This window comes from Phoenix dactylifera, chromosome 11 (genome assembly GCF_009389715.1).
Source record: "Phoenix dactylifera cultivar Barhee BC4 chromosome 11, palm_55x_up_171113_PBpolish2nd_filt_p, whole genome shotgun sequence".
In the NCBI taxonomy this organism is placed as follows: domain Eukaryota; kingdom Viridiplantae; phylum Streptophyta; class Magnoliopsida; order Arecales; family Arecaceae; genus Phoenix; species Phoenix dactylifera.
Window position 1 is genome coordinate 10969324 of NC_052402.1, and position 25206 is coordinate 10994529.

At 42.7% G+C, this 25206-nt stretch overlaps 2 protein-coding genes and 1 pseudogene across 3 annotated transcripts; 1 reads left to right on the top strand and 2 right to left on the bottom strand.

The window, feature by feature from the left end:
* Nucleotides 1-5890: 5890 nt before the first annotated feature.
* On the bottom strand, nucleotides 5891-8127 carry LOC103713242 (eukaryotic translation initiation factor 3 subunit D-like). The gene has a single exon (XM_008800106.4). The coding sequence runs from the start codon at nucleotides 8004-8006 to the stop codon at nucleotides 6222-6224; it is 1785 nt and encodes a 594-aa protein (XP_008798328.2). The 5' UTR covers nucleotides 8007-8127; the 3' UTR covers nucleotides 5891-6221.
* A 1681-nt stretch (nucleotides 8128-9808) lies between these two features.
* LOC103713241 (ETHYLENE INSENSITIVE 3-like 3 protein) lies at nucleotides 9809-21420 on the bottom strand. 2 transcript variants are annotated; one of them, XM_008800103.3, is made up of 4 exons: nucleotides 21226-21419; nucleotides 20651-20730; nucleotides 18603-20512; nucleotides 9809-10357 (listed from the first exon to the last, which is right to left on the bottom strand). In XM_008800103.3, exon 3 carries the CDS (start codon nucleotides 20424-20426, stop codon nucleotides 18603-18605), a length of 1824 nt encoding a protein of 607 aa, XP_008798325.2. In that variant the 5' UTR covers nucleotides 20427-20512; nucleotides 20651-20730; nucleotides 21226-21419; the 3' UTR covers nucleotides 9809-10357. The 2 variants fall into 2 exon arrangements, with proteins under 2 accessions (XP_008798325.2, XP_008798326.2); XM_008800104.4 differs by lacking the exon at nucleotides 20651-20730 and having other exon boundaries at nucleotides 21226-21420.
* Nucleotides 21421-22651: 1231 nt separating this feature from the next.
* Nucleotides 22652-24914, top strand: LOC103713259 (annotated as a pseudogene).
* Nucleotides 24915-25206: the final 292 nt, after the last annotated feature.

Genomic DNA, 25206 nt, shown 5'->3' on the forward strand with positions numbered 1-25206 from the left:
TCCAATATGCGGTTTGCCAATTTGAGATTCAAAGAAAATTTCCTCACAATATTTAGATGGAGTACAAGTAGAGCGCGCCTGGATTCTAGCCTTTGTATATAACGCCTACTGGATGTCTGGATGGAAAGGATTTCAAGCAAGGAGGGAAGGCTCGAAGGTCTAAAGCACTTTCCATTACCAGTGGAAAGATTGATAAATATTACAGATGATGGCATCTTAACTAATAATCAAATAAATATTTTGAAACGTGATATTGGATTTTGAGATAACAACAATGCATCTTGCTCCATCTCTGTGTTTACAATACATAAGATCGAAAATAAAATCCTCTGCCACTCTTGAACTAGCTGGAATTGCATAGCCCCTTAGCTACTGGGTTTCCATGATTCCTAAAAGAGGCCTCAATAATTGGGCCTGCGACAAACACAGCCTACTTGAATGAATGGCTGACTCAACTAGGAATGCCAAATCGTCTCAATAGGAGCAAAGAGTTAAAACTCAGATATAATGTAGATATCTTAAATTTGTATTAAGGAAATGTTATGCTTTCAGTAACCCTTTTTTATTGTCGCATAGATTTTTTTCTCTTCAAAATACTGAATCAACTTTCCCTTACCGCACACAACGTAGTTCTCTGCATGCTACAGATTCTAGCTGGAGAGCGTTCGAGTGATGTTACTGCTGATCTACTAAAGCTTGTTGTAATGGATAAAGTCGTCATTTGATTATGATGGATGCTTGTGAATGAATAAGAAGCACTTACCTTCAAGATTGCTCATAGACATAGGAAGGATTGTTGCTGCTTCTCTTCGGGAGCTGACAAGGTTACCTGGGCAGCTATTACAGCAGTCTCATTGCTCTAGACATTTCTAGTTGCTTCCTTAAAAGAACATCTTAGCAGGTTTTTGATGTGGAAACAAAAATGAAAATTGCATCTCCATTTGAATATACACACTGTTTGGTCTTGGAAGTATGGAAAAGATCAGCACAAGTTGAAACCAAAAATGAGAACTCAAAGTCTCTGATGCCTTGTTGTTCCACAAATGCGAAAAGTTGTAGGCCTAAATATTATTACATATCATATATAGGTTTGAACAAATAGTACCTTGACAAACTTTCAGATATTTGTTTTTTCTTTGTTAAGAAAAAAAAAGAAAAAGATGTCTGTTTTTCTTTATTAAGAAAGAGAGTGACAAAGAGTAGTACGTAGCCTTTTTTGACTACAGATACACATGCATAATAACTGAGTGGCATCAAGTTTAAAAGAAATTGTCCTGTTTTCAATAGGAAAAAAGCTGTGCCCAATATACTACCTCTAAGCATGCCGGCAGTCTAAACTTAAAAGGCTTTAGTCTTTAAGCTGATACCAGCTAACTTAAAGGGATCTTAACACACAAAATATCATCTCTTTGTATATTGCCATTCTATTTCAGGTTGTGAGGCGTTTTGTTTGCTTTAGCTAAAAGTGCTCCGAGCGTTGCCAAAAAAGGGGGGGAAATCATTTCTGCTACAATTATGGGTATTTCATTATATGGGGCGCAGTAACATTGATCCTACAGGCAATTACTTCAAGGCATCCTAATCTGACTGATGGAGTCTCATCTCCATGCATGCTGCCACTGAAGCTGCACTGCATTTTATTTTTGAGATTCAGGAAAAAAAGGCTTTAAGCTGTTCTCAGATGACCGGGTAATGCTAAATTCTGGAGAGCCAGATGACCGGACAGCAGGTTGCTGATGATTTTGTCCCTCAGTGAAGTTAACTCTGGAAGATGAGGAAGGTTGGACGGGGCAGAGGAGGCTCCGAGGAGGCGGATGCTGAGCTTCGAGGCTCTTAGAGACTCCAAGCTTCCAGTAACAAGCTCCCTTAGTTTATTACATTTAATAGTTTGTGGATGACAGAACTATTTTACAAACTCATTCCAAGACCTCATCATGAACTATTCCAAACGTGTGAAAGGGAACTTAGGAACTTCACCGTCATTTTACAAAAAAGAAACTGATTCAACTCTGAAATCTCTGCTTCTATGCATAAAAAACCAACTTGTATTCTTAAAAGAATTTATCTACCTTTCTTGATTACATATGCTCTAAATTAAGCTGTCACCTTGACGAGCAACGGAAGGGCTGACAAAGTGAATTTTCTCTTTCACTGTACCTTAACTAGCCATTCATTTGTTTCAGATTGCCCTTTATCCAAGCAAACAGTCACAAGAATCATTTGTAACTATAAGTACAGAGAAACAAAATACCGAACTTACAGATAAGTTAAAACTTCAGAAAAAGTAGAAATGGTATTAGTTAGCTCAAATCCCGTCCCTCTTAACATTATCAATTGAAGTGCATTTCATATTCAATGATAAAGCAAGGTTTGAAGTGTTGTATGCTGGTATGTCGACATGAAAGTGTTTGGCAAGATGTATACCAGTTCCCTCCAGGCCAGCAGAGTGGCAAGATGTATACCCCTCAGCTGGTCTGAGTTCCTGAATATGCCACGTACTTCTCGATTTGACACAATTATCAGTCCATACATTAACCAAATTACAAAGACCAAACACTTTATAAGTTTAATAAAGTTCCAAATGTTCCTGTATTCCCTAGAAGCCTTAATTGTCGTGAATGCCATAAGAGCCTCTTTGGATGCCCAGATAAGCCATCAGCATGTAAGTTACAATTTGTGGTTGTCATCATCTCAAAAAGGTGAGGGAAAGGAACAATGAAACTGGTTGAGGTGGTTTTCCAAGCACTAACAATCCCCCTTTTTATTAAGATAATGATATCCCATATGAAAGAGTTTATTAAAACAATGGATTTTCATATGAAAGAGTTTTAGTTATCCCCAGGTTATTAAGATTTTTCTCAATAGGAGAAGAAAAACTCACCCCACCTGGCTAGGTTCTTCTTAGCATTATCAGGAAAAGGAAATATTCAAGGTATAAACTAAGTGGGCTTCCAAACAGCCCCTAAATGAGGTGTCCATTGGTGATCAAAGACATTTTAATCTATGATTATTCATGATCCTCTGATATCTCCCTCACTGAAATCAAATCGATCCTCGAAAAGAAGCTCAAAGACCAACAATATTATCAATCCTTACGCCAACTAACAGTATGATCTTGCTTATCCATTTAGACTAGATCATAGTATCCAATATTGAATAATCAAAAACTCATTAAGGCTTGACCAATGAAAACTCAATAATTTGGACTAAAACAAACATCAAAACTTCAATGTCTAATTATATAGGGCTGCATGATAACAGTAATGAACATGGATGCCGCATCCCCCTGACTCTCCATTACTTCAAAGCTGAAGATTTGTCCCCATGCATTTGCTCCTTCCATTAAGAACAAAAGTCACAGAAAATCCTTTCTTTAAGTCCTTTTTTTGGGCATGCAATCAATGCTCGGAAACATACAATTGCAATTTCCCTTTCTTACCTTGAAAAAAAATGCAGTTTCACTTGAATGTTACGGCTTCTTGCACTTCTCATCATCCACACTCAAGCAGTTACTAAAATTTCTACAGCTACAATCCTCCAGCACATGTGAAAGCTAGAACAGATATTTGATTACATGAATTTCAGTCTCCAAGTACTGATTAGAGCTCTCACTCATCAAAAGCTACGTATATCCTCACCTAGACCATATGTCCATCACTTATTCTTCACCAAGAAAACATGTTAGTCTATAGTGACTCAACTCTAGAATTTTCATAGAAGCCTTAATTGTCGTGAATGCCATAAGAGCCTCTTTGGATGCCCAGATAAGCCATCAGCATGTAAGTTACAATTTGTGGTTGTCATCATCTCAAAAAGGTGAGGGAAAGGAACAATGAAACTGGTTGAGGTGGTTTTCCAAGCACTAACAATCCCCCTTTTTATTAAGATAATGATATCCCATATGAAAGAGTTTATTAAAACAATGGATTTTCATATGAAAGAGTTTTAGTTATCCCCAGGTTATTAAGATTTTTCTCAATAGGAGAAGAAAAACTCACCCCACCTGGCTAGGTTCTTCTTAGCATTATCAGGAAAAGGAAATATTCAAGGTATAAACTAAGTGGGCTTCCAAACAGCCCCTAAATGAGGTGTCCATTGGTGATCAAAGACATTTTAATCTATGATTATTCATGATCCTCTGATATCTCCCTCACTGAAATCAAATCGATCCTCGAAAAGAAGCTCAAAGACCAACAATATTATCAATCCTTACGCCAACTAACAGTATGATCTTGCTTATCCATTTAGACTAGATCATAGTATCCAATATTGAATAATCAGAAACTCATTAAGGCTTGACCAATGAAAACTCAATAATTTGGACCAAAACAAACATCAAAACTTCAATGTCTAATTATATAGGGCTGCATGATAACAGTAATGAACATGGATGCCGCATCCCCCTGACTCTCCATTACTTCAAAGCTGAAGATTTGTCCCCATGCATTTGCTCCTTCCATTAAGAACAAAAGTCACAGAAAATCCTTTCTTTAAGTCCTTTTTTTGGGCATGCAATCAATGCTCGGAAACATACAATTGCAATTTCACTTTCTTACCTTGAAAAAAAATGCAATTTCACTTGAATGTTACGGCTTCTTGCACTTCTCATCATCCACACTCAAGCAGTTACTAAAATTTCTACAGCTACAATCCTCCAGCACATGTGAAAGCTAGAACAGATATTTGATTACATGAATTTCAGTCTCCAAGTACTGATTAGAGCTCTCACTCATCAAAAGCTACGTATATCCTCACCTAGACCATATGTCCATCACTTATTCTTCACCAAGAAAACATGTTAGTCTATAGTGACTCAACTCTAGAATTTTGGCTCATAATCCATCAGTCACTTATTCTTCACCAAGAAAACATGTTAGTCTATAGTGACTCAACTCTAGAATTTTGGCTCATAATCTATCAGTCACTTATTCTTCACCAAGAAAACATGTTAAGTCTATAGTGACTCAACTCTAGAATTTTGGCTCATAAGCTGAATCACCAATGACCCAGCCATGGTTGAGTAAGATTTGATGAGGAAGCAGCTGTTACAAGGTCTTTTAAACAGCAACTTCTGAGAAACTTAAGTGGTGACTGTATCATTAAGCACTATGTACTTTACTAATTAGATTAGGATGCCAAAGGATAATTCACTACAAAGATTTACTGCCAAGACCGGTGAAATGCTCTGGTGTCTAGTGGAAACAAATGCAATGTCCATTATTCAGATTTTCAAATCCTATTTAACAATTCTAGTGAACCTATGCAGGAACTTTTTCGCATTATCACTGATTACAGAGAAATCTCCTCCAAGACTCATGATTCATCCTGATTTACCATTCCCCGCATGAAACGAACAGGAAACCCATCTATTCGCAAAATATACCATCAAGACTTGTTATAGTTTTTAAATTTTAAGTGGTTTATCTCTTACCCACTTTTCTAGCACCCATTGTTGCAAAGGAGAAGGCCAGCTTTCTTGTACAAAGGAAATTTACTTGAATGTAATTAGCCTAAGTGCTTTCTACCAAAACAAAGAAATCTAACCATAAAGTTTAGAATTACACATTTTCCTTTCATGCAAGGATACAAGAATGTAAAGAAAAAACATTATGATAGTACATATCTGTTTTAGTAGAACATTAAAAAAGAATTCAGAGCCATATCCAAAGGATGTTTACTGGTAAGTCTTCTTGAAATCTTGGTAGGTGAAGAAGTCACAAGCCTCCTACAACACTAATGCAGATTTCCAAAAAGCATTCAGAAGAAAAATCATGGACTCAGCTACACCATCGTATCAAAAAGCAAGTAAACACATCATCTAACCCATAATCATAACCAGCATAAGAGTAATTAGGAGAATGGATAAAGAAAGAATATAAAGGACAAAGTGTTAAAAGAGGTCAAAATAAAGCTTAGGTTACATATAAACATATATAAGATAGAAACACATATTGTTAATAAACATCCTCCTTGTAATATAGCAAGCCATTATCATTCTCACAAAATTATTTTTTCCTAGTGACAAAAGGAAAGCCTTGTCCATAAAAGTCTAGACTCATCAATCAAGCATGATAAAAGAGAAGACAGTCCCGTCACAAATCAAAGCAACATAAATAATAGGATATTGCAATAACAGATAGATAATCCTCGATCCAAAAGGTCATAATTCCTAGTCATAATTTTGAAATACTGAAGTGGGAAGGGACGGTGGCTTGTACCCTTCAAACAGCAGCAGCAGTGGCATCGTTCTCCCCCTCAGTAGCTTCACCACCACCACCAGCATTGGCCTCAGCTTCAGCAACAGCATCCATGATGCTGGCAGGATCTTCTTCCTCCGCAGGTGGCTGTACCTGCTCCTCCTCGGGCAGCGGCTCCTCCACATAGTCATTCTCAAATGCATCCGCTGGCACCTCATAGATCCTAACCTGGGGTTTCGCCGGGTCCTTCACGAGCACATACTTACCCTCATTGAGCTTCATGCACAGGTCCACAATCGACTTGACAATCCCCCACATATTTGAGGTGTTGAGATTGATTTGGGCAGCGAAATCCCTCGGCTTGTACCCAATGACACTGAGGATCACATGGTTGTAGTGGTCCCTGGGGTGGACCCTTGAGACATAGCCAAGCTTCATCAGGTCGGCACTCGCAAGGAGGGCCTGGGCGGTCCACCTTGCGAGCTTGTTGGCATTGTTCTTGAGCTCCGTGGCAAGCACGGCCCCTCTCTGGGTCTCAAGCTTCTGCCTCCAGTCGACACCTGTGTACTTGGGATCGAACTCATTGAGGGCGTTCACAGTCAAGAAGGAGCGCTGCCCCTTCACGTCGGACGCAGCATGGACCTCGCAGCGGGCGACCAGATAGGTGTCATCATCGAGCTTCCAGCGGCGGTAGCGGTAGGCAGCAGATGCAACCTCCTCGCCCTCAGCAGCGAAGGGGTTGGGTTCGTCAAAGGTGACCTTGTTGCCGTCACGAAGGAGGACCTGCTGGGAGAAGTTCTGGTTGACGTAGGTGGCCTCGACGGCGAGGGAGTGCGCGGAGTTGATGTCCTCCTTGGCGTCCGGAAGGGGCTCCTGGGAGGTCTCGTTGACGGAGAGGAGGTCGAGCTGGGAGCCGTCACGCTTGTCGAAGAAGAGCTTGTTGCCAACGCGCTGGATGACGATGTCCCAGGAGTAGACGGAGCGGGGGGCGCACATGAGGGCGGAGAGGATGGCGTCCGTGGCGAAGACGGTGGCCTTATCGTCGGCGGCGAGGCGGCGGATGACGGGGTCGTCGGTGGTGGTGACCTTGAAGAAGTTGCGGGATTTGAATCGCTCGAGGCGGCGCTCGTTCTTGGGGTTGACCCGGTCGAAGGAGCGATCGTAGAACTCGAGGGCGCCACAGACGAGGAGGTCCTCGGGGGGGTCGGGAACGGCGAAGGAGAGCTTGGTGAAGGTGGAGAAGGGGATCTGGTCGAGCATGGTCCACTCGGGCTGGATGTCGACGGAGGACTTGAGGGTGGGAGAGTCGCGGCCGCGGCCGCCGGCGAAGGCTGGGCCGGAGGCGGCGGAGGAGCGGTGGAGGTGGTAGAGGCGGTCGCGGCGGGCGCGCTCCTTCTCGGCCTCGCGCTTGCGGGCCTCGACCTCCTCGTCGCGGCGCTGGGGGAGCTGGGGCCGCTGTTGGAAGCGCCAGCGGGGCCCGAACTTGGGGCGCGGTGGAGGCTTTCCGTCGACGAGGCGGAAGGACGAGTCGTCATCCGCGGCCGCGGCGAGGGTGGAGGACTCGTCGAGGGCGAAGTCGAAGACGGCGTCGCGCCCGGTGCCGGAGCGGGCGCCGAGGTTGTTGAAGTTGGGGTTGCGGGTCCAGTCGGCGATGCGGCCCAGCTTATCCGACCGGGAGAAGGGGGCGAAGGGGATGTTCGCCGGGTGGGTTCCCTCGCCCTCGCGCTTGGGGAGGAGGGGCACCGCCGGCGTGTCCGGCGGGCCCCACCCGTCGGGGTTGAACGGGACGACGCCGACGTCGAATCCCATCACAAACGTTCTTCTTTTTCTTTCCGTTCCCCTCTCTTTATCTTTCAGTTCCTCTCTCTAGGGTTAGGATTTCTGTCTCTGCGGACGACGGCGGAGAGAAGATGGAGGGGAAAAAACAAAGCTAGGGTTTGTTTAGGAGGATGAGAGAGAACCAACTCCTGACACGTGCAGTGCACGTGAGGAGAAAAGGACTTGATCGCTGCGATGAGGTGAAAGAAGGTATTGACGGGCACGATTTCTATTATGCTAAATACACGCCAATTTTGATTTTTACACTCGATTTGCTTCTCTAGGTTAAGCTGCGTGAGAACACAAGAAATTGAGGTGCGTTTTTATTAAATTTTGGTATGTATAAGACGTCGAATGATATAAATACTTGCGATGTCATCTGTCCCCAGAATAGGGTCGGGCTTCTATTCGAAGAAGAGCTGCGATTGGGGATACCGGGGCTTGTGACCGTTGGATATAAATCTGATGGACGATCGCGTTGCATGATGGGCCGGGACTAACTGCTTAGTTGTAGTTTTAAGCCTGATAGAAGGTAGAACTTAGAAACTACTCGATGACAGTTCATGAAATATGCCTGCACTCACTTTAGCAAGATCTTAGCAATGGAATTGATATACCTATCTATACATATGGCTCCAAAAGTCCAAGCTACTCCATACGGAACTAATGAGTCTCTGTGCCCGAAATGTTTCTTGTACGTGAGAAATTTTAGCTTATGTTGATGTTATTCATTGAATCTCTTCTAATGTACATATATCTGTACATGAAATTCATAACGTCATGAGATTGGAAAGGTTAATTTATAGGTTATTATCTCTCAAAATATCATGTCAGATGAATTTAACATTGCATGGAATGTTTGCCTGAAGCCATTTTAAAACCATATACCGCATATAAATTAAAAGAATATCCATCACCGCTGCATATCTAGGATAGATCAGATGTGCGCGACCTTACTTCATCTAAAGAGACTGTTTTCATACATCTAATCTGTGATATTCAGATCATAATGAAGCAACTTTACTACCAAAATTTGCTCTCAGTACCACATATGAAAAAAATAGCGAAACAGGCTTGCACCGTTACATAACACCAAAATACCTAATGTCGCATAACCGCCACTGTGGTAGTAGGCCGCCATGTACATCATAATACAACAAAAATGCCCTAGGAACACTTTCTTGGATTTTGATCGAATTTACCCTTTTTTTTTGAATAAATCAAATTTAACAGTGGTAGCTGGACTTGGATGCTTTGGTTAGGTCATAAATTTGTGCAGCCTCAATCATACTTGTGAAGCTACTTAAACCAAACCCTATTCCGTATCCTTCAACAAAGAGCGACTAAGAGTTGGTTAGCTTAAGTAAACTTTGGTTCGAGGGCAACAAAGGACTGGTTACAACAGGTCTAATCCCAAGGGAACTGGAGCAGTTCCAAGGAGGACAATTCAACTGAAATTTCTGTAAAGAAAGACAATGATTGACTGAGATATTAGGAACAAGATGATTTAAACCAGCACACAGAATTACATGTCCTGACTGAAAGTCTAAGATGCTGTATATAAATTACTGTCCACAGTTATCATTTACAGGTGATGTCTTGTATGAGCAATTGACAATTATATACTAATTTTGTCAGGCTGCCAACCAAACCTAACCTCACCCAAGTCCCTGATGGATAGGACGGGGGTCGGGTTAACCTGATTTAATTTTCAGCTGTACATAAATAATCAACAGTAAAGCTATAAATTCTTCAATGTCTTAACACCATTGAACTGTAGAGCAATCAAGAAATAAAACATGAAATCAGTTGCACTTAAACACATTCAAACCATGTTTCATCCAGTTGCAGTCAGATTTTGTCCAACCCATACCAATAGCATATGGGTCCAAATTAGGACCAAGACATCACCCATTGAATCAGATTGTTTCACAAGCAGTCAACTCTTTATTCTGGCTCGGCAGGGGTCTGTCCAACCTTGGTGACCTGCCTTAGATGCATGGAACAGGAGGCTAGTTTGGCTAGTTGATGTAAGGAATAGAATAAAAGATATGGTTTTACCATACCAACCTGCCCAACTTCCCTTTCATAGCTAGTCATCTGAGTATCATCAGTTGAGTTGGCTTGCCCACAAGTCTCAGTTGTATCCCACTAAAGTTGTTTGCATTTAGAAAACAAGCATATGTTCCTCCGGAGGTCTACAAGTTGGCTCTAGCCTTCCCACATAAGTCAAAATTGGAGACCAGACCCCAATAGGATGGATCTCCAGGGCCCACAGCAATGTGGCCAACGGGCAATGCCTCTTATCTTCATCAATCACGTTGTGCAAATACATTGCAGACCTGAAACCAAAACCAGATTATCATCATACAATCATGATCAAACAAAGTCCAGTTCCTAGGGCTCTAAAATTTTGAAGTACTTTACAAGGCTCAGGAATAATAGTAAAACCAAGTATACTCTCAGGAGATGAGAAACATTTGTCAAGTATGTTACCTCATCATGATCACATAAGGTTCATTTACCTTTTCCAACCATACCTTCATGACCTGTTACCTACCAATTAACACGTTATACAAGTGAGCTCGAATCCATCTCTTCAATCTCTTCTGGAGATATTTCACAGGTGCAGTCCCAGAGGACCACTCAGATGGTCAGACTTTCTAAATCAATTTCACAAATCACAACCAGACTGATCATCTGAAACCAGCATCTAGAGAGGAGTCGCAATGATATTGGGGTGCATAAAAACCTACTTTTTGAGTATGCCTTAGAACAACTCCTAGGTATTTAAGCATCACATAATTGAAAGATTTTTTTACTCCCCAAGGAATACATCTTCTAAATCAGTACTCAAATTTTGACAGCTTGAGCTCAGATAAAACAATGTGCTCACAATCTGCAGAACGTACTGACAGTCTGCACGACTTAGGGTAGAATTAATTTTCTTCACAAGGCCTTATTTTTACTGACAAAGACATCTTCATGGGCATCCGGAACAGGCTGCAAGTTTCTGTTTCACCAAATTTAATATCTGCAATTATCCCAGAAGAACCGTACATCTTTTAACATCCAATCCATCCCACAGTATTGACTTTTATATTCTTCCCAGAAGTGATTCTCTACCATCATTCTCCCATCAAAGACACTAGTAAGAAAGCTGTTCCCTCCAATATGGTTCAGAACAAAACAACATTCACTACCTCTAAGCAAAAGAGCAATCACAAGAGATATTTTGTTGATAAATATGTTAAAACAAGGAGTTGTAAGGCCATCTTAATTGCAGGTAAATGTGAACTTGCTGGCAACAGCCAAAAGAGCATTACTAGATTGAGTATATCAAGGAGCATTTGCAAGAGAAAATTAGAAGGAAGATCGCCAACACCACTTGGTTGCAGACTGATAGGACACTTACCTGTAACTAGCTTGCCTTAAATGAAGCAAACAAAGCATAGAACATTCTCAAGAGACCAGATACCCTCAACATTGACGAAGAGAGACAAGCTCTATTTATCCTAGAAAAACCTTACACTTTGAAGACAGACTGCCACCAACATTGACCAAATGGTTATTAAAAGGGCAACCTACTGGTTACGTGATCTCTAAAAAAAAATCAAAAAATCTGCATAGGCTGTGGTTATCCTTGAGAATTATAACTTCAGGAACCAAGAACTATTTTACAAAAATGGATGGAAAAAAAAAGAGTGCATAATCTTCAGTTTTACAGTTCCTTAAGCTGCCGCTCTGAAGCCTTTTGTGTCCATCTAATAAGAAGCCAGGCCAGAAGAAGATAGACCCATTTGAATTAGTTAATTTCCTTTTCCTTCTATTTTTTTTTCCAGCATGCAAACTCAAACAACTAATCAGAATTGTTGCTTTCTTTCTTCTCTAAATCAATCTCCCAACCATTCTGAGCTACTAAAGTAATGTCTAGAGATGGTTGTGCTGTGAAGTGTGATGGTGCAATCAAGAAGCCAACTTCCTGCAACTAAAGCTTCTTAGCCAAATATGGATCTTTTTTTTTTTTTTTGCTAAAGCGGGCGATTCATACATAGCGGGTACGAATACACCCTATAGAGTCTGAATACAAAAGGTCCGGAAGTGCTCCGGGCATCTCTCTCTTCCCGGCCCATAAGGTACCTCCTGAGTGGCACGCTACATACGCAGCCACCCAGTCGGCCGCCCCATTGGCCTCCCGATACACATGCCTAGCCTGTAATGTGACACCCTCCCTCGCCATCATCTAAATGTCACGAAGTAAGGGGTGGGCACCGCCATGACTGCTCGGTCCCCTACGGATCCAGCTGATCACCGTAGCTGAGTCACCCTCGAGAAGAATCGAGCTCGCGTGGAGCACCCGCCACGCGTAGGACAGACCCATCCAGGCCGCTCGCAGCTCTGCCCCTGGAACCGAAGTGTCAAAAACCTGATAGCCCCCTGCTGCCAACACATCAGAGCCGGGGCCCCTGACAATAAATTCGGCCCCTCCCCTCCTGCCACCGTCCAAGACAGAGCCATCAAAATTGACCTTGAGGAAACTCGGGGGTGGGGGCTCCCAGGTAAAGAATACCCTATGCGGAGCTGCCGAAGCAATGTGGGAGCCCCAGGTGTCCCGAGCTATCATAGGTCTATGAGCAGACTCTACATGGATAATCTCATCAGCTTGGGCACAGGCCCGCTCCATCACAAATCGCTGGGATAGCCGCCGCTCCCCAAACACCCGGGCGTTCCTGGCCAGCCATATCTGATATGCTGTACAGGACGCCCTGATAGCTGATCTCCGCATCTGGGGAACACCGGCCCACTGCCGAACTACCTCCAGGAAGATAACCCTCCCACTCCAGGTGTCCTCCAGTCAAACTCCAGACACCTCTCGCCCTCACACAGTGAAATAGTACATGATCCACCGACTCGGCCACCCCGCAATCCAGACATAAGGGAGACAGGCTCATACCACGTCTACTCAAAACTGAGCATGTCGGCAACCGCTCCCAGGCCACCTTCCAGAGGAAAAGAGCAACCCTCTGGTGTAGTCCAAACCTCCACACCCAACCACAGTCTAGGCCCGGCTGTAAACCCAGCTGAAGAACCCGGGAAACCTCGCCAATCCCAACACTGGCTCGACAGGTAGTGCTCCAAACTCTGACATCTGGGCCTGCGAATCCCGGAAGGGGGATCGCCCGTACCCGCTCCGCAAGATGCTCCCCAAACAACTGGCCCAGCCTATCGCCATCCCACACCGCCTCCCCCGGCCTGAGCAAGTCAGAAACCCGAAGTCCTGCCCCCGCCTCAACACTGATCGTCGTCGGCCATAGTCTGAAAGGAAGTGCATCCACCCATGGGTCCTCCAACACGTCGATGCTCTGTCCGTCACCGATCAGCCACCTCGTATGCGCCAGAGCCATAGGCACATACCTTCCGATCTCTCGCCACATGAAGGATCTCCTCCGAGGAGCTATCACCAGCCCCTCGGGTCCCGCTCGGCCATACCTGGCAATCATGACCTGGCTCCAATGACCGTGCGGCTCCAAGATAAACTGTACCGCCCTCCGTGCCAAAAGAGCCTCGCATCGTACTAATAGTGACTGCACTCCCAGCCCACCCTCACGCAGTGGCTGGCACACTCTCTCCCAAGCTAGCAGGTGTATCCCGTGCCCCCCAATAGGAGCCCCAAAGAAAACTCCGCATAAGCCGCTCTATCCTCTCCAACACGGTCTTCGGCACCGCTGTGTGTGCCATCAGATAAATAGGCATAGAGCATAGAACTGACCTAATCAATGTCAATCTCCCCATCATAGAAAGCGACGATGCCCGCCACCCCTCTAGTCTGCTCCGCACCCTCTCCAATAAGATAGAGCACTCTGCCACCCGTAGTCTCCTCCCTGTGATGGGGACCCCTAGGTAGACCAGGGTCCCTATCTGCTCCTGCATCCCCAGAATCATCCTGATCTCCCGTCGCACCTTCCCCTCAGTGCTGGGATTGAAGAAGATAGCGGACTTTTGTAAATTGACCCTCTGTCCGGACATGGCACAATACTCTGTCAGCACTCCCTGAAGGGCTCTGGCATCCGCCGCCCCCGCTCTAGCGAGTAAAAGGCAGTCGTCTGCGAATAACAAATGAGAAATAGGTCGGGCACCCGGGGCTGGACTATAAGGTACCAGCTCCCGGTTCCCACAAGCAGCATGCAAAGCACGAGAAAGCACATCAGAGCAAATGATAAATAAAAACGGGGATAGAGGACATCCCTGGCGAAGACCCATAGTGGCACGGAAGAAGGGCGATGGCGTGCCATTGATCAAAATGGAGAAGCTAGGCCCCTGCACGCATCCTAGGATCCAGTCAATCCACGTCTGGTGGAAACCAAAGCTCTGTAATGCCCGTCGTAGAAAGTCCCACCGGATCCGGTCATAGGCTCGCTTCATATCTAGTTTCACTGCCATCAAACATCGTCTCCTCGGAGCTCGCTGCAGATCCTCCATCATCTCCTGAGCAAGCAAAATGCTATCCGAAATACTCCTCCCCCCACAAAGGCTCCCTGCTCCTGACTGATGATCGTAGGCATCAAATGCTTCATTCTCCCCACCATGATTCTCGCCACCACCTTGTACAAGGTAGTGCACAAACTAATCGGTCTGTAGTGACTCGGCTCCGAAGCGTCCAGACGCTTCGGTATCAATGTGATGAATGTAGCCTTCCAATCATCTGCCATCCTCGCTCGGCTGAAGTAAAGCTGCACTGCCTCCACCACTGCCCTCCGAATAATGCACCAATATCTGCGAAAGAAGAAGGGTGGAAAGCCATCCGGCCCGGGGGCCTTATCCTCTGCAAGACTCCAAACCGCCTCCTGCACCTCTATCTCTGCCACTGGCCGAACCAATGCTGCATTCTCTGCCTCCCCTACTGTAGTCTCCGACTGGGGGAGCAACCCCGTCTCATATACACCACCATCATCCGTCCACCTGGACCTGAAAAACTCGAATAGTGCATGTCTAACTGCCGAATCCTCCTCCACTCGGTGGCCCACCCCAACCTTCAAGGATCGGATCATATTCCTCTGCCTTCTGATCACTGTCGATCGGTGGAAAAAGGTGGTATTCCGGTCGCCGTCCTTGACCCACTGGATTCTAGATTTCTGTCTCCAAAAAATCTCCTGCTGGCGCAACAAGGAATGGTGGGAGGCTAGTGATCGCCGCAGGTCCGCCATATCGGCCTCCGTAAGCTCCTCTCCTCGGTCCTCCCGCCCCTGGGCATCCAGTATCACTGCCTCCACCTCCTCTATCCTCCGAAAAACATTGCCGACGACCTCTCGGTTCCATCGACGAAGACACCGTTTGGTGAGCTCCAACCTGCGAGACACCCTCTGCATAGCATCACCCCGAACTGACGCACTCCACGCCTCCCTGACTACATCCCAAGACTGGGGATATGACAACCACAGCTTCTCGAAGCGAAAGGGGCTATGGTGGACGGATCCCGAAACTGTAGATATCAAGAGAGGGCAGTGATCAGAAGCAATCCGAGCTAGATGACTGACCTGGTATGCTGGGAATCGCTGGATCCAGTCCGCTGATGCAATGGCCCTATCAATCCGCTCCCACACTCTAGCTTGCCCAAGTTGATTGTTGCACCAAGTGAAACGGGGTCCAGAAAAACCAAGGTCCACCAGCCTATTTCTCCCCATAAACTCCCGAAACTCCCTCCTATCCACCGAGTCAGAATAGGCTCTACCTCCTCTTTTCTCATCTGGGCATAAGATACAGTTAAAATCACCTACTACCATAGTCGGAACCCCCTGGGACAGCAGACTCGTCAGCTCCCCCCAGAGTATTCTTCTTGCCCGGTAATCGGTACTAGCATAAACCCCACATAGCACCCACGGGGGTTCGTTTGGTTCCGAGATGACCATCACCACCTGCTGAGAGCAATTGCAAAATACATCCACAGAAGCCATACCTCGCTTCCACAACAACAAGATGCCTCCCGATAGACCCCGAGACTCCACTGCAAAGGTTTCCCAATCACCGGCCAACCGCCGCTGCACACGACGTAAACCATCTCCGGACACCCGTGTTTCACAGAGAAGGCAAATTTCGGGACTATGAAGCTGAACTAACCTTTTGAATGAGGAGGAAAAGGATGGTTTGGCCGCCCCCCTACAATTCCATGCTAGCACCTTCATTTAATATGGATCTTTTAAATCACCACTCCAATGACCATAGCCAGGATTCACCATAAATTTGTAATCACAGTGTGTCAAACATTAAATAGAAGTATTTGCTTCATTCTATCTATACATCTTCAAGGACATTCTAAATGCGCTGCAAGTTCCCCCTTAACCAAGTCTAATATGTGAAATATATTTTTTGAAAAAAGTATGCAGCTCAAAATTCCGATCCATCAAATTATTGTCTATCATGTTTCTCCCATCAAACACTCTCCATTAACATGGTTAGAGAAATAACTCAATAGACTTCAATACCTCTTTAATCATCTTTACTAAGCTTACAGTTAAGCAACATATCTGGATAAGAAAACAAGAACTTGAACAAGCACCAAACAAAACAGCCTATCACCATGAGCTGAAGGATGCTAATAGCTATTTTAAAACTAATAAGAGAGGCTAATTTGGCTACTGTCACATGTGAACTTGGGACAACAGCGAAGAGAATATTTAATTCATCAGCTTGCGTATCTCAAGGAACTGGGAAGAACTTCATTACAAGTGGTAAATGAATGAGACTAAAATTTGGGCTTGGCTTGACAACTAGGGAGGTGTTGCGATGATTAAGATTGTGTACTAGGTACTCGTACAGGTCTGACAGGAGTCCCTGTGAAAGAAGTAATTCGACCGCTTGAGAAAAATCATTAAAGCTAGGGGTTGGGTGGATAGGTAGTTTGGGCATTACCAGCTCAGCCTGCCATACAAGCATCGTCTAATCAAAAGGTAGTCATGGTTTGGGGTACCCCGTCCAAGGTCCCGGACACACATTGCTTGCAATTAAAATAACTAAAATCATAGCCATCGATGATTATCCCAACCACAGAGTGTCACCTTCATGAAGCCTAGCTCCCCATGCACCAATTTATGCCTTAGGGCAAGTGAGTAGCTCTCAACCAGTTGTCATCTACTTATCCACTTTTGCGCCACCAACTAGAGGCTACCGTTCAACTAACAAACCACCCTCCAATAGGCTGTTGACAGTTTTTTGACAACCCAAATTCTCCCAAAGTCTCTCTTTCTTTCCCTACTTTTTTCCTTTTTCTTCCTCCTCTCTTCTCATGTATTCTATTTCTTGCTCTTCTCATTGAAACATCCTTCCTTTTTTTCCTCTTTTTCTTCCTCTTTCCTTGTAATCTTTCTCAACTCCATTTTTGTCTATTTTGTTTGTTCTCTGTTCTTTCATTTGTTCTATATTCTCCTCACTAGTATTCATTTCTTTTCGCAATGCAATATGGGGTTTCAAACAAGATTTCTAACCTTTATAATTTAGAATTGTCAAATTTGAATTTGTTATGACTTAACTTTAGCAATTTGCTTTTGCTATCACCTACAAACTTATATTTGGCTTGGTCAATCAATATATGATGAAATCATGTTACGGTTTTAATCAATTTTAACTCTTCATATGTATGATCTGAAAAATAAAATAGATATATGTATTTTTTAGTTCTTTGTGTATTTTTTTCCCTCGTCAAATGTATTGCCTTAGTCACTTGGCATTCCACTATAGGCACCTAGGCAATTAGGGCCTTTGCTGACTAGAGACTGCCTGGTCACCCTGACAACCTTGACTTATTGTAGTTCTCCCTTGTCTCCTGGATATTTGACACCAATCAAAGCTTTATTTTGCAAGATTAGCAATGTTGTAAGAGTAGAAAAACATTTATTTTTATGAAATCAGTATCATCTTAAGCAATAGACAACTTGATGACACTAACTCATCTAGCTAATGGTTTTAATAAGAAAAGTTGTAGTGAAATTGGATGCAACTGTCATTTGTAATGATCGGTAAATAACAATTTGTAATGCTGACCTCAATGGTTGAGACAAAGCTCAATCATCATGACAAATTAGTAGGGAGCTAAACTGACACATCCATTTTGGAGTTTAATTAGTTCCATTAATCAGAATGCTATGTCCCAGTGTCTAATCATTCCAGTACTTCATTCAGAAAAAATAAAAATCTAAGATCAAAAGGATAATTAAAAAATAATGTATTCCTAACTATGACTCCGCCGAAGTATAGCATGGTAGTACCATTATATGGATTCTTTATGATTTGTTTTATGCAAAGGAGGGTGAAGAAGAAGAAGAAGAAGCCTTTAATAGCTACTCATGTCACAAGATAGTTAATACCATAATTCTTGAAACAATCATTCTTTCTCTTCCTCAATATAATTATGACTTGGTGGTTGAATTACACCATGCCAATATGAATGGGGAGTTGGATAAAGCAACTAAGAGAAAGGCGTTTAACACCTTTTCCTACAATACAAAACAGATTACAAGAGAGAGAATAAAAGGACCAAAGTAACTAAGAATGTGAGCATTAAGAACAAATGACATAATAAAATCTTTTACTCACTTATGTTCCCAAGTACTCCATTATATCATCGTCTCGCAGAAGCTCATCAATGTCAAAAATTGGACTGTTGATCCCAATGTAATCTGATGGCAGTCCATCAAAAGAATTGCCAACAAACTTATCAGGCTCACTGTAGAAGGGTTCATCTACAAATGTATGCATTCCTCCAGCAGCTGCATCTGAATTTCTGTTTAGTGCCTGGCCATCGACATTACTGTTAATAGGAACTCCAGTAGTCTCAGGTCTTACTTGATGATCGGTGAATTGATGTTTATCCCGAGAAACCACATATTCCATTGATGAGGAGAAAAATTGGAAATTGGTTCCTGACCCAAAATTGGTCCCAAATTGTAACTCAGTATGCTCTACACCCGGATATGGTAAGGGCTGGTCATCAACATGCACGCTTTGTGCAGTGACATTAACAGAAGGGATGACTCCTAAATTGTTAATTCCAAGTTCAGGGAGAAGGTACTGGTTTCTAGGATCATCATACTGTTTTGAAGCTGGATTTGTGCAATCCTCTTGGTTAAGATTTGGCATATGATGACCAGTAATAGGCAAGTCTGTGCAATTCATATCCGGAATAGCATTTATTGATTCCTCTGGTAGGTGTTCATTCAGAGTCATTGTTGCTCGCTGATCAACAATTGCTGAACTTACTCGAGGCCTTTTTCTCTTTGGTTGCTCACCTACTTGCTCCATACCTTGAACAGGTCGGTTGCCATTTTCAACTGGGCAATTTTCCCTTTCCGATGATGTGGTATTATCTCCACAAGTTTGAGAATTCACTTGCAGATTTCTCCCATCATCCTTAGATGATACAGAGCCACGGGCATTTTCAAAACCATCAACATCATATTCGTTACTACTGCTATTTGAATCCTCCCTTCTCTCCCCACAACCACTATGATGAGTTACAACAGACATTCCATTGTCACTGCTGAGCTGATGAACAATCATTTCCTCTCTATTTAACACTCCTAACCAAATAGAGCTCTCTTTGCCACTCATCTTATCCTGCAAGCACTTTGATTTCCGGACATGATTTTTGATTTTTCCGATGTTTGGGGACATGTGTTTAATCACGCCAGTCAGTACTCCAACCTTCCACACCTTCTTTAGATCATGAGGTTTCTTATAAGGGGGGGCTTGACCTTTTGGTAATGCCAAATCAACCCACCAGTCCTCATTTCCTGAAGGCCACCAAGGGGGTGGAACACCCTTCTCTAATGGGTATTTACGTTGTGGTGGGTTGCAATGTTGAATCAATGATGACAGAAGTGATCCCAAAGTAGCATCTTGAAGATCCATAAGGCTGTGCTGATTTTTGCTTCCCTTATTGTGTGCACTCTGGGCTGCAAAATTCTCTGCCTCATACTTTGCTATAGCCGCAGGTCCATTCTTATCAAACTTCACCTTCTCCTTCCACCATGCCCTTATGTTATCTGAAGCACCACTTACCGGCTTTCCCTTTTCAGGTATTATGCCATAGACAAATCCACGAGCATTACACACCTCCATTAACTTCAACATGTACTTAAGTATCCCATCTTGCGCTCTGGACATCTTTTTCCTACGGGCCTGCTCAGAAGCCTGCTTGGGCTTAAGCTTTTCAGAAGAAGCCTGTTGAGCAGCAAGCTTTTTCCGCTCCTTGATTCTCTTAAGCTTGACTGTGTCCTTCCACATCCGTTTTGCCAAGTCCTCTGGTTCAATTTCTTCATCACTAACATCATTCTCTGTAAGATTTTCACATCTTACATCATCAACTTCGAAATCTGAACCGTCATTCAACTCCTGAGAAAGCACTGCAAGGTGATCCATCTTATCGGGTGTTAACCCTGATTGATTTTTCTGTGCTTCAGTCAGAAAACTTTCTCCTCAGTGATCATCTCAGATAGTTTCAAGTTCTACGCAAAAGTTGCAGGATATAAAGAAAACTAAGTTAGTTCGCACAAACCTTTCTGTTCCAGTACATATATTACCTAAATATCCAAGATCATCTATGTCTCAGAAAGTTATCATAATTATTTGAGAGCTTAACCAACCTGCTCGGTGCCAAGTCACAAACACATGTTGTACTTTTCCATACAAACAAAACGCTGGAGAAGATAGAAAAAAAAATCACCTACAAGAGAATTTTAATACTGTTATGAAGGATCGCGTTAACAAAAGCATCCCTTCCATCTATTTAACACTTTAAAACACCTCCGTCTATAATCTACCACCAATTTTACCAAACTCAATTTCAAGATTTCCCGTTCCTTGACATCCAAAAATATCAGCCAACTCCTACATGATTCTCAAACAGAAACAATAACGGATTAATCTACAACACGCAAAACCAATCGAATCAACGAATAGAAACACATAAACAGGAGCAAACATAAACGATATTTCGTCCAAAAAAAAAACACTTTCGACTTCCATCAACCTTCCAGACGACCCAATCCTATTCTCCATCACCCGTCTATGAAAACCCACTTCCATTTCTAAACGATGGAATTCGAATCGATAAGCACTCCGATAACTATCTTTTTTTTCCCATGAAAACCGAATCAGAGATGGAAATATCTTTATCCAAATCTTAAACAATTAAGAAAGAAAAGGATCGAATCTGTACCGAATCGGAGCTCGAATCGACCACTCCAGAATCTATAGGACATGGAAACCCCGCTGGGTCTGTTAAAAGATCATGGTTTTTTCTCTGTTTTGGGGAAGAGAGGATGGAGAAGTCGAGGGAGAAGAGAAAGAAGCCAGGGGGGATTTATGCTAAACAAACTTTATATTTCTTTAGTCAGCAGAAACAAACTTTTTTATAGTTCTTTATATAGTTGAAGCTGCGATGTTGAAAGCGCGACTAACTTTATATTTCTTTAGTCAACAGAAACAAACTTTTTTATATTTCTTTATCCGGTGAAAGTGTTCACGTTCAATGGACCAAAATTATGCAATGAATCTTTATTTTTTTTTTTAATTTTAGTAATATGCATGGATGGACATCCGTTTCTTCAGGGGCAGCGTATCGCATTGGTATGACGAAATTGCACGTGCGATGCATATGATGTCCATGATGCCACTTTTTTTTTTCTTTTTTTTTTCCTTTGAGGGGCATAACCCCACCTGCATAGCAGTCCTTATTGGACTCCCCTTACATAAGGACATATTCGATGCGGGTCGCAAGTTTCTGCATGCCTTTCCCAATTCGTGGAAAACTCCACTGAGCATCCACGTGTGAGTACGTCACCCCAGCGCCACCTCAGTATCAATGAAAGGAAAGTATATCCACATAGAGCCATTTAGGCGTGGGGCATGTGGTCCCCTGATTTAATCGATGCCCGCGCATTTCGAACCCAGACAACTCAGATGGAGTCCAAACCCCCTTACCACCAGGCTACCACCTTGGTGGTTGATGCCACCTTCTGAGTTAGTGCGGAATGCACAGAATTGTGCCTCTTTCATCCTTGACACGTGAGGTGCACATGAGAAGTAGTATTCTGTGTCTCCTCCTCTACTACCCTCTTCTTAGATTTTTTGCACGAACATCCTTCACAAAATTCAAATTTACATGGATATTATCTTAAAATTTATATTTATTTCTATATTTTCATAAAATATGCAATAGGTTAAAGATGGTCAGATATAGTCATACCAGGTTATGTATTCATGGGTTAAGGGTATCTTAAAGCCCTATATAGGATGCTAGGGTTGGCTCTAAATAGGTTAACTAATGCTTGTGATGGGCCAATTTAGGTTGGGGAGTGGATTGAGTAGGGTATGAATTGGACTGGGTTTTCCTTGATTATTTCGGGTTAGGTTGTTGGGCTATCTATAGAGTGGTTGGGGTCCTAGGTGTATCTTTTAGTCTGAAAGCAAGAACATCTGTTCTAAGAAAGCCTTATTGACCCATAAAAGAAATTATGGGCATCTGGGGTTGTCTACAGTAATAATGGCCAATTAATCCTTCCATCATGTGAAAGACAAGTATGCGAATTTATTGGATAACAAGTCCTTAGCATAATATTTCTATTATCAAGTCTAACTCAGGTATGGTCCTAATTGAAGAAAATATCAAGGTTCTTTTAGGGAATGCTGAGGGTTCATGTATTGAAAATCAAGTGTCGTTCTTGAACCGTTATTGAGATTCAGTTGTTATAATGGAATTGAGTAAAATTTTCTTCCTCTCTTACAAACTTCTATGTGTGCAACTTCATTTGTTTTTTGGTAATGCAGCTTTTTAGGTGCCTTGTTCAAGAGCAATGTGAGATGTTGGATTTTTAGTCGGTAGTGGAAATCCCCTGTTTATTCTTTCAAATATGAGTTTGTATTACATGAAACATAACTGTCACACTAAACTCAACTTTCATTGGTTTGGAGAACTTCACATACCAGCTTAAGACACTGTTGTACAAATCCTTCGCATGTTTGTCTGATTGCTAGATTGCTCAATGTGCATGCGTGCTCATAGTCATATAATGAAATCTCTTGTTGCACTTGCTGTCACTTATCCTCTCTGTTTTTGCATGGGCATATTCATGCCATGAAGCTAGTACCTGCCTCATGCTTTACTAATCACTCCCTAGTTTAAAAGCAATTACAAAGTTCACACCTGCTGAGCTAACTCTTTCTGATGTTTGCTGATCTGACATGAACTTTTGTGCTTGCTTGTGCAACATCTGAATACAGATTTCTGCACATTTACATGTGCAAACCGGTCTTCTTATATTTATTTCAATAATAAGAACTTTGTGCTTTTTGTATAGCCTTGATCTTACATGTGGGCATGTATCTTTGTATTAGTATTTATTCTTGTGTTCTATAATCTTCTTATATGTCGATCTTTATCCATATTTATGATCAATCGTAACGATAAGGGATTTTACTATGTACCCTCTTACCCTATTCATATCTGGTGCATTTGAGTAGGTCCTTTTCTCTTTAGTGTTGAAACAGCACTATTGCATAAGATATTGTGAATCATTTAGGAATGCAAACTGTACAGTCAAACAGATATCTCTAACTAGGTGTATTTTATGTTCTTAGTAAAACAAATAGTTTCGTTTAGTTCATCTGGTTATACATTGTATTGCTTGAGGTTCACAAAAAGTCAAAAGCAACAAATTGTTAATTGATTTTACGGGAGGTTTACATGTTAATTGGATAAAGCAACAAATTGGATTGCTTTATACTTTGACAACTGTGTTGGACTTTAGGCACTGCAGTCATCACTGTCAAAAGAGCTAGAAGAATATTTTGGAAATAGAATTTGGAATTGTTCAGTTTCTTAGATTATGTAAAGAAAATTCATTGCTTGAGCTAATAGACCATCTTTTCAGGGAAGGAAACGATTCATCAACTGTATGGGACAAGGGCAGCAGTACTAGCAGGAGACTTCATGTTTGCACAATCTTCTTGATACCTTGCAGATATTGAAAACATTGAAGGCAGAAAAACCTCCTCTCTTCTTCCCAAATCCTCAATTATATGGTTTGTTTCTCACATAACAATAGTGTCACAGGTTATCAAGGATTTTGCTAGTGGTGAAATAAAGCAAGATTCAAGGCTTTTCAACTGTGACCTTATGCTGGAAGAGTATTTTCTTGAGCGCTACCACAAGACCGCATCTTTAATTGCAGCAAGCACAAAGGCTGCTGCCATTTTTAGTGGTGTCAGCAGCAGCATCTGTGAACAGATGTATGAATATGGAAAGAATCTATCGTTCCAAGTTGCTCATGGCATTCTCGACTTCACGCAATCAGCAGAGCAACTTGACAAGCCAGCTGGTAAAAGCCTGGCGAAAGTAAACCCGGCTGCTCCTGTGATTTTTGTAATAGCAGGAGACGACCCTCTGATCCGGAACATTAGGATGATGGTGAGGGATGGTATAGTCTTCGAGGTCAAGCATGTATTCAGAGAGACCAACGGGGCGGCTGACTGGGTGGCTGCCTTACGGCCCATCACTTAGGATACGCCCTGCGGTCAGGAGAGGGGGAGCTGTCACTAGCACTCCGCGAGCTTGTATTTTTTGATTTTTTTGGATATATTCGTATGCGCATTGTATGAAGAACCCGTCAAAGCAGAAAAAAAAAAGCGCCAAAGTTATGAGAGATCATCAATTCCGAGTTCGGCATAGATGGTTCATTAGACACTGCAATGCAATTGGTTAATGAGTGTGGAGGGATCAAGAGAGCTCAAGATCTAGCTAAAAAAAAGGGCGACTTGGCAATCCAAAATCTTCAGTGCCTCCCTCAGTGTGAGTTCAGTTCTTCACTTGAGGGGATGGTGAAATATAATCTTGAAAGGGTTGGGTAGAATTGTGGTTGGTTGAAGTAGAGCCACCCATTTGACTCCATTGGGAAAGAAAAGGTTGCAATGATAAAGCAACACATTAGATCCATAGTGCCGAAAATTGATTTAATCATTGATTTAGGCTATACTACTTATACATGCGAGGTGTTTGATCACTGGTTCAAAACCTACTGTACACAGCCTGGACATTTAGTGTGCTAAAATGTAATAATTTCTTTTATATGAATAAAAGTTGTTCATTTCATATCTTTTTAGCCTATGTTTAGGTGTTTCTGTTGTATGAGTATTTACATCA

Coding starts and splice junctions, on each gene's coding strand:
- LOC103713242 (XM_008800106.4), bottom strand. CDS start 8,006: ATGGGATTCGACGTCGGCGTCGTCCCGTTCAACCCCGACGGGTGGGGC.
- LOC103713241 (XM_008800104.4), bottom strand. CDS start 20,426: ATGGATCACCTTGCAGTGCTTTCTCAGGAGTTGAATGACGGTTCAGAT.